The sequence below is a fragment of the Rana temporaria genome, chromosome 3 (genome assembly GCF_905171775.1).
Source record: "Rana temporaria chromosome 3, aRanTem1.1, whole genome shotgun sequence".
Taxonomy (NCBI): Eukaryota; Metazoa; Chordata; class Amphibia; order Anura; family Ranidae; genus Rana; species Rana temporaria.
In genome coordinates this window covers 416036611-416049979 of record NC_053491.1, presented here as the reverse complement: position 1 = coordinate 416049979, position 13369 = coordinate 416036611, and the positions used below count along the sequence as shown (strand labels likewise).

At 40.6% G+C, this 13369-nt stretch overlaps 1 protein-coding gene across 1 annotated transcript in view; it reads left to right on the top strand.

Annotated features, from left to right (window-relative positions):
* The window catches only part of LOC120930528 (zinc metalloproteinase-disintegrin-like MTP9), a 47581-nt gene extending 42436 nt beyond the window's left edge, over positions 1-5145 (top strand). Inside the window, exons 10-12 of the mRNA XM_040341705.1 lie at positions 2309-2390; positions 4357-4487; positions 5049-5145. Coding sequence (XP_040197639.1) covers positions 2309-2390; positions 4357-4487; positions 5049-5145 — 310 coding nt within the window. The remainder of the gene's footprint in view (positions 1-2308; positions 2391-4356; positions 4488-5048) is intronic.
* Positions 5146-13369: the final 8224 nt, after the last annotated feature.

Here is a 13369-nt window from a genome sequence, read left to right as displayed (position 1 = left end):
AGCTAGAGGCATCATTCAGATATCCTTCTAAACTGCCGGCGATTCTGCACAACGTAAGAACGATCATAGCGGCGGTTCCGCCGCTAGATCGTTCTTACAGGCGGCGGGAGGGGACATCCCCCCCCTCCCGCCGCCATCCGGTGCTTCTCCGGGCTCTCCCGTGCCATCGGGGGCCCGGAGAACGAATCGTCCGGCGCTCGCAGGAAGCATAGAGATGACTGGTGACCAGATGGTCACCAGTCATCTCTATGACCGTCGGAGGACCCGGGCGCGATGTGATGACGTCACGCCCGGGTCCCCGTAAGTAAACAAAGCCGCGATTGCGGCTGCTAAGCAACCACAAGCATGAGATCGGTGAATTTTTTTTCACCGATTTCATGCTTTCCAGCCTGGAGGAGAGATGTGGGGTCTTATTGACCCCGCATCTCTCCATAAAGAGTACCTGTCACACACATTCCTATTACAAGGGATGTTTACATTCCTTGTAATAGGAATAAAAGTGATAAAAAAAAAAAAAAAATTAAAAAAAAAAGTGTAAAAAAAGAAATAAATATATATAAAAAAAAAAAAAGAAATAAAAATTAATTTTTTTAACGCCCCTGTCCCCGGTAGCTTGCGCGCAGAAGCGAACGCACACGCAAGTCCCGCCGACATATGTAAACGCCGTTTAAACCACATATGTGAGGTATCGCCGCGTGCGTTAGAGTGCCAGCAACAATTCTAGCACTAGATCTCCTCTGTAAATCTAAACTGGTAACCTGTAAAAAATTTCAAATCGTTGCCTATGGAGATTTTTAAGTACCGAAGTTTGGCGCCATTCCATGAGTGTGCGCAATTTTAAAGTGTGACATGTTAGGTATCTATTTACTCGGTGTAACATCATATTTCATATTTTACAAAAAAATTGGGCTAACTTTACTGTCTTTAAATTTTTTTAATTCATGAAACAATTTTTTTCCCAAAAAAAGGCGTTTGAAAAATTATTGCGCAAATACCGTGCAAGATAAAAGGTTTCAATGACCGTCGTTTTATTCCCTAGGGTGTCTGCTAAAAAAACATATATAATGTTTGGGGGTTCTGCGTAATTTTCTAGCAAAAAAATTATGATTTGTACATGTAGGAGAGAAGTGCCAGAATAGGCCTGGTATGGAAGTGTGTATAACTGCCCGGTATGGAAGAGGTTAAAAAGAGGGGTTGCCATCTGGGGACCTCTGGGCCCTTTAATAAAAATGAAAAAAAAAAAGAAACCTCTGGGCCCTTTAATAAAAAAAATAAACATATATTCAAAAAAATAAACAAACATTTATAAAAAAAATATATAAAAAAAGAAAAGAAAAGGGGGGTTGCCATCCAGGGCCCTGGGGACCTCTGGGCACTTTAATAATAAAAATAATAATAATTATTATTATTAATAATAAATACATATATATATATATATATATATATATATATATATATATATATATATATATATATATATATATATATATATATATATTTATATTTATAAAAAATTATAAATAAAAGAAATAAAAAAATATATAAATAAAAGATTTTTTTTTGTAAAAAAAAGGGGGCTTGCCATCCGAGGCCCTGGGGACCTCTGGGCCCTTTAATAATAATAATAATAATAATAATAATAATTATTATTATTATTAATAATAAATACAATATATATAAAAAGAAATAAACAAATATATAAAAAAACGTTTTTTTTTTAATAAAAAAAAAGGGGGGTTGTCATCCGGGGCCCTGGGGATCTCCGGGCCCCTGGGGACCTCCAGACCCCTTACAGGTGTACTGCCTGTACCCCCCTGATGGCGGCCCTGCTTGCAACTGTAATCTCAGCAAAGTATTGACGCAGGAGGACTGAATACAAATGTACACCACTCTTTTGAAATATTTATTTGTAAAAAAAATTTAAAACCATTTATTACTTTTCTTCCACTTCACAATTTCGTGTCACTTTGTGTTGGTCTATCACATAAATTCCCAATAAAATATATTCACGTTTTTGGTTCAAACATAACAAAATGTGGAAAATTTCAAGGGGTATGAATACTTGTTTAAGGCACTGTAGATACAGGGATGACTGTGGGCTTGTTTGAAGGTGCTTTTACTTGTTCAGAACCTAAAAATAATTTGGTGTGCTTGATCTGCCCACAGGCTTACTTATATAGCACACATTAGTAAAAACTTTGGAACAGCTATTAGCCAGCATGTACTGAAAAATATAAAATAAAAATCTTAACGCAAGCATTTGAATAACAGTACCCAATACTATGATTTTTTATGTTTGTTTTTGCAGGGACATTGACTTCAATGGTACTACTGTCGGTTATGCGCCATTAAGTGCGATGTGTGAACTGATGTCTGTTGGAGTTAACCAGGTAAAACCAACTCAATATTGGGGTTACATCACTAAAACAAAATATAGAAGAATTTTTTATTACTAATACATTAATAGCTATTTCTTTATGATGAAAACTGATGTTTTATCATCTTCTATAAAGGAAAGCAGTAAATAGAGCAGTTCAGAGTGGAGATATAATAGCGGTTTATGAGAACGAAAGAACGTATTATGAGAAATACCATCTTTCACATCTGTTCAAAAAAGCATTGGCTTTTACAAGGGCGTAGCCATGTACAGCCATTCATTTGTATGGCAAGCTATGCACAGGACGTGCGGCTCCCTGGGCAAAGGGAAAGTGTCAGGAAATACGCTGGACATATGAAATGCCTGTTAAAGCCCTATGTGCATAAACCTTATTTACTGTGTTGTGAACGAGGGTGTCACTAACATAGATATAATGAATCAATAAAAAAAATGCCACTGTGTACACAGATATTCAGAGTGAAAAAAAAAAAAACACACAGGTACAGCCAGGGGCTGATAAACACTTCCCAGTAATAAAGGGCCATATTCACATAGAACCGCGGCGGCGTAACGTATCGTAGATACGTTACACCGCCACAAGTTTTCATCGCAAGTGCCTGTTTCACAAAGCACTTGCAATGAAAACTTACGCCGGCGGCCTCCGGCGTAAGCACGTAATTCAAAGGGGCGTGTGCCATTTAAATTAGGCGCGCTCCCGCGCCGGACCTACTGCTAATGCTCCGTTTTGAAATTCCAGCCGTGCTTTGCGCGAAGTGACGTCATTTTTTCGAACGGCGACGTGCGTAGCGTACTTTCATATTCCCAGACGTCTTACGTAAGACAAAAATATTTTAAAATTTCGACGCGGGAACGATGGCCATACTTTAAACAGCACATACGTGGGCTGTGTAAAGTTAGGGAAGGTAAAACGACGACTAAAATTGCGATGGGAAACTAGACTAGCGACGACGTAACGAACGCGAAAAACCGTTGTGGATCGCCGTAAGTACTAATTTGCATACCCGGTGCTGGTTTACGACGCAAACTAAGATCCGACAGTGTAATTCAATTACACCTGTCGGATCTTAGGGCAAACTATGCGTAACTGATTCTATGAATCAGTCGCATAGTTAGGAAGACCCTAAAACAGAGATACGACGACGTATCAGGAGATACGCCGTCGTATCTCTTTTGTGAATCTGGCCCAAAGTTTGTCTTGAAGTTTGTAAAACTGCGCTCCCTTCCCTCAGCCTCTTCCTGAATTCCATGCTTCTCTCTCTCATGGTCCTTGTGTTCCGTTTGCAGTTGTTTCCAAGAATGAAAGTGGACAGGGCAAGGAATTGCCCACCAAAGCCTACCTATGGGACCATTGCAGACCCTTAAAATTAAATAAAGTTTGACAGTTAAGAGTAATTTACATACTTACCTGTAATTGGCTGTTTTGAAGGTCACATGTAGAATAACGGTCTTACTTGTGCAGTACCTGTAACACAAAAGAAACTGTGTGTTATTGTTGTCAGTCGCGCTGGACATCAAGAAGAACAGAACTTTTTTTTGTTGCGGCCCTTTATTTTTTTCTGAATACGGTACTCGCCTCTCTAAGTTACGGCAGCGTATCTCATATGAGATGCGCTACGCCCGCCTAAACTTACGCCATTCTTTCTGAATCTGGCCCTGGGTCTTTTAATCCCAGCAAAACAAATTTCCATATTTAAAATTCATAACCACTAAGAGATACAGTTTCGTAAAATATATATAGTGTTTTCACTGACATTTTGAAGCCAAAGATTAGATGTTAATGATTGTTATCACCTAATTTGTGATCACTGCTATTAGAAGACAAATGAAAATTAGGTGGTTCATTGAATTTTGAGGATGGTTGTAGTATAATAAATGCATAAAAACTCTGTATCACATAACATGAATTTGAATTTGTGTCATGACATCTTATGATTTCCACCTATTTATAATTTTCCTAGGATTTCTTCATGGATGCAGCTGGTGTTGGAGCAATAATTTCTCATGAGATGGGGCATAATCTGGGAATGAGTCATGACAATCCCAGCTGCACATGTGGAGCCAATGCCTGCATCATGTTTCCAAGTGTCAGGTACATACTATGTCACTGTCTACCTGGAAATCATATGTTCTCCTCATGCTTATGTCTCCCCTTCGACAATTAGAGAACATACTAGAGGGATAAAATGTCTTGGTATGCAAGTGTGTACGCGTGACTATGGATATTTATCTGTTGGTGTATTCAGCAGCAACAACTTTTACCTTGCACGTGTGTTTATTCTCAGTAAAGTGTATGGGATATGTTATTCCTACAGTAAATAAATGTACAAAAAAAATGAAAATAATATCTGCAAACAATTACAAGTCCTCAAAAGGGTTGTTAAAAGTAAATCTTAAAGAGGAAGTAAACCCTAATGGGTTTTAATTCCTCTTTTGCTCCCTGCAAACCCTGCAAATTAAAAGCATACTGGGGTAGTATGCATCGTTTCTTCACAGCGCATGCGCTGATTACATCATCGGTGCACTACAAGTGAAATATCTCCTAAACAGGGCACGTTAGGAGATATTTCCACACATTCTGATCCTTCATTCTATCAGTATGCTCCTAGATAACTCATGAACACCACAATATATCTGATGGTTTCTTGTACAGCTTTCCCCCTGCCAGTCTAAGCTTTACTGTACAGGAAACACAAGAGACTGATATCAAGTTAAAATTACTTACACCACCTACATTAAACAGAATATAAAGACTTTGGGCCAGATTCACAGTCAGCGGTGTAAATGTAGGCGGGCGTAGCGTATCGTAGTTACGCTACGCCGCCGCAACTTAGAGAGGCAAGTGCTGTATTCACAAAGCACTTGCGTCTAAAGTTACGGCGGCGTAGCGTAAATGTGCCGGCGTAAGCGCGCCTAAATCAAATGAGGAACAGGGGGGCGTGTTTTATGTAAACTAATCATGACCCCACGTAAATGACGCTTTTTTCGAACGGCGCATGCGTGCGCATGCTCAGTATCATGTCGAATTTTCAAATTAAATTACGCCCGCTCAATGCATAGTCGACGTGAACGTAACTTACGTCCAGCCCCATTCACGGACGACTTACGCAAACGACGTAAAACACGACGCTGTTCCGACGTTTCCGACGTCCATTCCTAACATGACTTACCCCTGCTTTATGAGGGTTAACTTTACGCCGGCGTATGTCTTATGTAAACGACGTATCTTGCTACGCCGGGCGTACGTACGTTCGTGAATCGGCGTATCTAGCTCATTAGCATATTCAACGCGGAAAACTATGGAAGCACCACCTAGCGGCCAGCGTAAATATGCACCCTAAGATACGACGGTGTAAGAGACTTACGCCGCTCGTATCTTAGCCGAATTTATGCGTAACTGATTCTAATGCCATCACTTCATGTGATGAAAAAAAATGACGGGCCAGATTCACGTAGTTCTCCGGCGGCGTAACATATCTCATTTACATTACACCGCCGCAAGTTTTACGGGCAAGTGCTTGATTCACAAAGCACTTGCCTGTAAAGTTGCGGAAGTGTAACGTAAATTCCACCGGCACAAGCCCACCTAATTCAAATGATCCGGGTAGGGGGCGTGGATCATTTAAATTAGGCGCATTCCCACGCCGATCGTACTGCGCATGCTTCGTCTCAAAATTTCCTGCCGTGCTGTGCGCGAAATTACATTGCAGCGATGCCGTTTTTAGAAAAAGGCAAAACTTACGTCCATTCCTATTCACGGACGACTTACGCAAAAAAAAAAAATTCAAATTTCGCCCCGGGAACGACGGCCATACTTTAACATGGCATGTCTATCTATACGCCACAAAATAGCAGCTTTAACTTTACGCCGGAAAAAGCCGACTACAGACGACGTAAGAGAATGCAACGACCGCACGTACGTTTGTGGATCGACGGAAATAGCTAATTTGCATACCCGACGCTGAAAACGACGCAAACTCCACCCAGCGGGTGCCGAAGTATTGCATCTAAGATCCAAAGGTGTACGAAGCCGTACGCCTGTCGGATCTTACCCAAATGCCGTCGTATCTTGGTATGAGAATACAAACTAAAGATACGACGCGGGAAATTTTAAAGTACACTGGCGTATCAGTAGATATGCCGGCGTACTTCTTCTGTGAATCTGCCCCGAAATTTTTTGTGAAGTAAAAAACGACATTTTTGAAACTTCAATTTTCAAAAACGACGTTGCCTACACACTATCGTTTTTTTTCACAATGCTCTAGCAAAGCGCGGTTACGTTCAGCACTTTTTTCCATTGAAGCTCGCTTCATAACTAGCTTCTGAGCATGCGCGGGTTTAAAAACGTTGTTTTAAACGTTGTTTTTGCTACACACGGTGATTTTTTGTGAAACAAAAAACGACGTTTTGAAAAACGACACAAAAAATTGAAGCATGCTTCAATTTTTTTTTGTTGTTTTTCACAAGACATAAAACAACGTTTTCCCCCACACACGGTCATTTAAATTGGTCATTTTTTTTCATCACATAAAGTGATGGTGTGTACGCGGCATAAGAATCAGCCGCATAGATACAACGGCTCTCATTCGGACTTACGACGGCATACATGGTGCTACGCCGTCGTAAGTCCTTTGAGAATCTGGGCCTTTATGACTACGGAGGTACATTAAGTATAACTAAAGGCAAAACTTTTTTTTTAGTTTTGGATAGAGTGGCGAGGGATTAGAAAACCTGTCAGGTTTTATTGCCGTCTGTGCCCCCGTTATGGAGATACATCCTCTCTATTGTGTCCTGTTTATCATTAGCATTCAAAGTGAAAGTAAAATAAAATTCAACATTTTGGGTTGTCTCCAAAAAAGTAATACAGGGGAAATCTTCCAATGGGGACACTAGTTCTGGTGACCTGGGGTTCCCCAAGGGATTCCCTTAATTTGCAGGGATTTCCTCTCACTTCCTGTTTTGCTATGGGAAAGGAAGTGAAAGGAAATCTCCACAATGGGACACTGATGGCAAAAAAAGAGCCCATGGGGGTTATACGCCTCCCATACTATTTGCCTTTAGTTCTACTTTAATGTGGGCCTTGATATCTGCCTGGACATCAGCTTTAAAGGGCAACTGTACTAAAGATGAATAATTCCCCCATACTCTGATTTCAGGCCACATGGTTAAACACTTACCTTCGGATAATTCACTATGCAGGCCCAGCTTAGTACCACATAGCCTTTCCACTAAAATCATCCACACCGTAACTCCTATATCTGGACTGTAATATTTATTTTCTCTCTGTTTTCTGTATCCACACAATTGAAATCAATATACCACCTTTGCCTGGATGATATATCATTGTTTTACTGTTTTTCTTGACTAAATAAATAAAATAAGATGGAACATAAAAAACATCCCCACAAGGTTCTTTTCTTCCTGGGCATGTAAGCTACAGTCTCATTAATTCATATGTGAGAGAGTCATACTCATGGTCGCTTCCAAGAATTAATGGGGCCTCAGTGCACCTGCAGAGTAACAGGAGGACCCTGTGGGGACATTTTACTGTACTAAATATACAGTAATCCTTTAAGAAAAATGCATACGTGATTTTGAAAGTGTGCTTTCCTAAATTCCGAAAATGTCCAATTAATAATACTGTTTTTCACGTTGACTATTAAAAGATAATTAGTAACATACTAGATTCCCCACTTGTAATTGAAAAGAAACATCAGTCTACAGGACAGTGGGGCACTACTTTATACTATACCAGTGATGGCGAACCTTTTTGAGCCCGAGTGCCCAAACTCCAACACAAAACCTAATTTTTTTTTGAAGTGCCAACACTGCAATTAAACATGAATACCAAGGTTTTCGTTTAGAAAAATCAACTCGTACACTTGTCCAAACTAATTAACAGCTTTTGTTTTAAAAGAAAAACACAATAACAGAGCTTTCTATTAAACATTTTTTTTTTATTGAAAAAGATTCTCAACAACTGTACTTGTGCATGTATTTTTGGATAAGGATACATTTGCAGATCGCTGGTAAAGATGCCTTTGCTGATCGCTGGTAAGGATGCCTTTGCTAGGCATTTTCAAAGATGGCTTTGCTGGGCATTTCCAAAGATGGCTTTGCTGGGCATTTTCAAAGATGACTTTGCTGGGCATTTTCAAAGATGACTTTGCTGGCCATTTTCAAAGATGACTTTGCTGGGCATTTTCAAAGATGACTTTGCTGGGCATTTTCAAAGATGACTTTGCTGGGCATTTCCAAAGATGGCTTTGCTGGGCATTTCCAAAGATGGCTTTGCTGGGCATTTCCAAAGATGGCTTTGCTGGGCATTTCCAAAGATGGCTTTGCTGGGCATTTCCAAAGATGGCTTTGCTGGGCATTTCCAAAGATGGCTTTGCTGGGCATTTCCAAAGATGGCTTTGCTGGGCATTTCCAAAGATGGCTTTGCTGGGCATTATTAAAGATGCCTTGGTAAGGCATCTTTAAAGATGCCATTGCTGGGCATTTTTAAAGATGCCTTGTCTGGGCATTGGTAAAGATTGGTAAAGATGCCTTGGCTGGGCATTAGATGCCTTGGCTGGGCATTGGTAAAGATGCATTTGCTTACACAAGGGATAGAGATCTACAATGCTGTGATGGGTACAGGCACAGTATACTTTGCATAGCTAAAAGACATTATTGAACATAAGCAGAGGATGAGTCTAATGATCTATTGCTGGGCATTATTAAAGATGCCTTGGCTGGGCATTGGTAAAGATGCCTTAGCTGGGCATTGGTAAAGATGCCTTGCCTGGGCATTATTAAAGATGCCATGACTGGGCATTTTTAAAGATGCCTTGGCTGGGCATTGGTAAAGATGCCTTGCCTGGGCATTATTAAAGATGCCATTGCTGGGCATTTTTAAAGATGCCTTAGCTGGGCATTGGTAAAGATGCCTTGCCTGGGCATTATTAAAGATGCCATGACTGGGCATTTTTAAAGATGCCTTGGCTGGGCATTGGTAAAGATGCCTTGCCTGGGCATTATTAAAGATGCCATTGCTGGGCATTTTTAAAGATGCCTTGGCTGGGCATTGGTAAAGATGCCTTGCCTGGGCATTATTAAAGATGCCATTGCTGGGCATTTTTAAAGATGCCTTGGCTGGGCATTGGTAAAGATGCCTTGCCTGGGCATTATTAAAGATGCCATTGCTGGGCATTTTTAAAGATGCCTTGGCTGGGCATTGTTAAAGATGCCTTGCCTGGGCATTATTAAAGATGCCATTGCTGGGCATTTTTAAAGATGCCTTGGCTGGGCATTGGTAAAGATGCCTTGTCTGGGCATTATTAAAGATGCCATTGCTGGGCATTTTTAAAGATGCCTTGGCTGGGCATTGGTAAAGATGCCTTGCCTGGGCATTATTAAAGATGCCATTGCTGGGCATTTTTAAAGATGCCTTGGCTGGGCATTGGTAAAGATGCCTTGCCTGGGCATTATTAAAGATGCCATTGCTGGGCATTTTTAAAGATGCCTTGGCTGGGCATTGGTAAAGATGCCTTGCCTGGGCATTATTAAAGATGCCATTGCTGGGCATTTTTAAAGATGCCTTGGCTGGGCATTGGTAAAGATGCCTTGCCTGGGCATTATTAAAGATGCCATTGCTGGGCATTTTTAAAGATGCCTTGGCTGGGCATTGGTAAAGATGCCTTGTCTGGGCATTGGTAAAGATGCCTTGGCTGGGCATTGGTAAAGATGCCTTGCCTGGGCATTATTAAAGATGCCATTGCTGGGCATTTTTAAAGATGCCTTGGCTGGGCATTGGTAAAGATGCCTTGCCTGGGCATTATTAAAGATGCCATTGCTGGGCATTTTTAAAGATGCCTTGGCTGGGCATTGGTAAAGATGCCTTGCCTGGGCATTATTAAAGATGCCATTGCTGGGCATTTTTAAAGATGCCTTGGCTGGGCATTGGTAAAGATGCCTTGCCTGGGCATTATTAAAGATGCCATTGCTGGGCATTTTTAAAGATGCCTTGGCTGGGCATTGGTAAAGATGCCTTGTCTGGGCATTGGTAAAGATGCCTTGGCTGGGCATTGGTAAAGATGCCTTGCCTGGGCATTATTAAAGATGCCATTGCTGGGCATTTTTAAAGATGCCTTGGCTGGGCATTGGTAAAGATGCCTTGCCTGGGCATTATTAAAGATGCCATTGCTGGGCATTTTTAAAGATGCCTTGGCTGGGCATTGGTAAAGATGCCTTGTCTGGGCATTGGTAAAGATGCCTTGGCTGGGCATTGGTAAAGATGCAATGACACATTTTTGTTTTTTTCATTTTAGCCCTTTGGATTCTTCTTTGCAATTCTTGTAGATTCGAATCTACAGCAGCTTCCAGACCCAGCAGAGCAGTGGGCATTTTTAAAGATACCTTGGCTGGGCATTTTTAAAGATGCCTTGGCTGGGCATTGGTAAAGATGCCTTGCCTGGGCATTATTAAAGATGCCATTGCTGGGCATTTTTAAAGATACCTTGGCTGGGCATTTTTAAAGATGCCTTGGCTGGGCATTGGTAAAGATGCCTTGCCTGGGCATTATTAAAGATGCCATTGCTGGGCATTTTTAAAGATGCCTTGGCTGGGCGTTGATAAAGATTTGGGATGCTTTTGCACAATTAATGTGATTTTTGCTGTTGTATGCATGCTGATAACTTGTCAAACCTTGGCTCATACTCCGTTAGTTTGAGAGCAACACATACAGCACTCAAATCATCTGTTAGTCTATTTCTGGCATCACATTTGATATAATTCAATGCTGAAAACAGCTGCTCACAAGCATAGGATGACCCAAACAAAGTAAGGAAAGCAATCCCAAGTGTTTTCATTGCCTTAAAATTATTTGGCAGAGAATTCCACACTTTAAGTATTTCATTTTCTGAACTAGCAACTGTGCTGTCTTTGGTCATCCCTTCACACTCCATCTTTTCAAGAGTGGCACGCAGGTCAGAGAATTTATTTTTCCAGATAGAGCTTTCTTGAAATTCCAGTAGCTCCATTTCCAAATTTTCTAAATCTAACCAGTGTAAGCAGGAAAGATCAAGTTCTTCAAATTTGGCTTTATCTGGAGAAGTAAGAAAACTCAGGGTTGTTTCCATCTTACGGAACTGTACAAATCTGTTGCCAAAATTCTCCTTTGCAACTGCTATAATGCTAGAAAATTCTTTGTAGATTTCATGATGGTTTGGATTGTCTGTAAATGTTGTAGAATTTTCCAAATGCATTTTTAGATTGGGAAAATATTTCAGCTGCCCACTTTCAAGGTCTCTTTCAAAAACCTGCAGTTTTCTCTCAAATGTTCTGATATCACAAAACATTCTTTCTGCCGTTTTCCCTAAACCTTGCAGTTTTTTGTTCAGGACATTAAAGTGTATTGTAAAATCAGTAAAAAACATGAGATTGGTGAGCCAGGTCATATCAGTGAGCTGTGGATATTCCTGCCCCTTGTCATTCATAAACAGCCTAATTTCATCCAAACAGGCTACAAATCTCTCCAAGACCCGTCCTCTGCTTAGCCATCGTACATTATTGTACATAAGTAAAGTATTATACTGTGCCTGTACCTCATCAAGAAGTGCTTGAAACTGTCGAAAATTAAGAGCACGAGCCATGATGTAATTCACCATTTTTGTGACATCCTTGAGGATATCGTCTAATATTTTGCTGCTTTCCTTGGCACAAAGAGCTTCTTGATGTATAATACAATGAAATTGAATGACTGGGTGCTTTGCTTCTTTGACAAAAAACTGTATGAAACCAGATGTTACCCCCACCATGGAAGGTGCCCCGTCACTAGTAACTGAAACCACTTTTTCTGGCCTTATGTCTTGTGAGACAAAAGCCTCCATCACAGCATTGTAGATATCTATCCCTTGTGTTCTTCCAGGCAAAGACAACAGTTTCATGAGCTCCTCTCTCATGGTGTCACCAACAGCATAACGCAAAATTACTGCTAGCCTTGCATGATTATTTATGTCTGTGCTTTCATCCAAGCACATGGAGTAACAGGCTGCCTTTTGTAAGTCAGTGGTGAGCTGCTGACTAACATCACTTGCCATACGCAGGACTCTATCTTTAACAGTATTTCTGCTAAGTGGCATTTCAGAGATTCGTTGCTTAATTTTGTCCTTGTTTGGAAATTCATGAAAAAGGGAATTACTCACAGCCAACATGGCCGTTTTGATAAAATCGCCATCAGAGAGGGGCTTTCCATGTTTTGCTATGCACAGTGAAATTTCAAAGCTGGCATTTGCCAGATAATTTGTTTTAGAAAGATAGTTGCAAAAACTACGATACTGGCAGTGATATCTCTTCAATTTCCCATCAAGAAACTCTTTTCTTTCAGCTACACCAAGTTCGGCAACACTTTTGTGGTTGGTATCAAAATGACGTTTGACACTAGATGTGCGAGATACCACACTTTCACTACACAGAACACATAACGCTTTCCCATTGCGTTCAATCACTCCAAATGACTGTGTCCAGGTCTCTTGGAATGATCTTCCACTATCTGTTTTTAATTTTGCTTTTTTTGATGTACTCATTTTTGGTTGTTCATGTCTACAAAAAACACAAAATGTATAAAATAAGGATGGATGAAGCACCCAATACAAATCTATCCCTACCTACCTATACCAAAAATATTATTGCAACATTTCACAAAAAAGGTAGAACAACTCACGGTTTTGTAGACAGATATACATCGTCCAATATCCTGTGAAACAAGAAGTCGCGCTGTGCCGCTGCTGACACCGCTATGCTGGGTCTGGAAGCTGCTGTAGATTCTGAATTGCAAAGAAGAATCCCAAAGAGAGGGCTGTAATGAAAAAAAAAATATGTTTTCATTGTTGTCCATAGGGACACAGGAAACTACCATAGCCCGGGGGCCAGATGTGACCCTTAGCAACTTACGTTTCTGTAATGTAGACAGATATAAGCTCAAATCGTCCA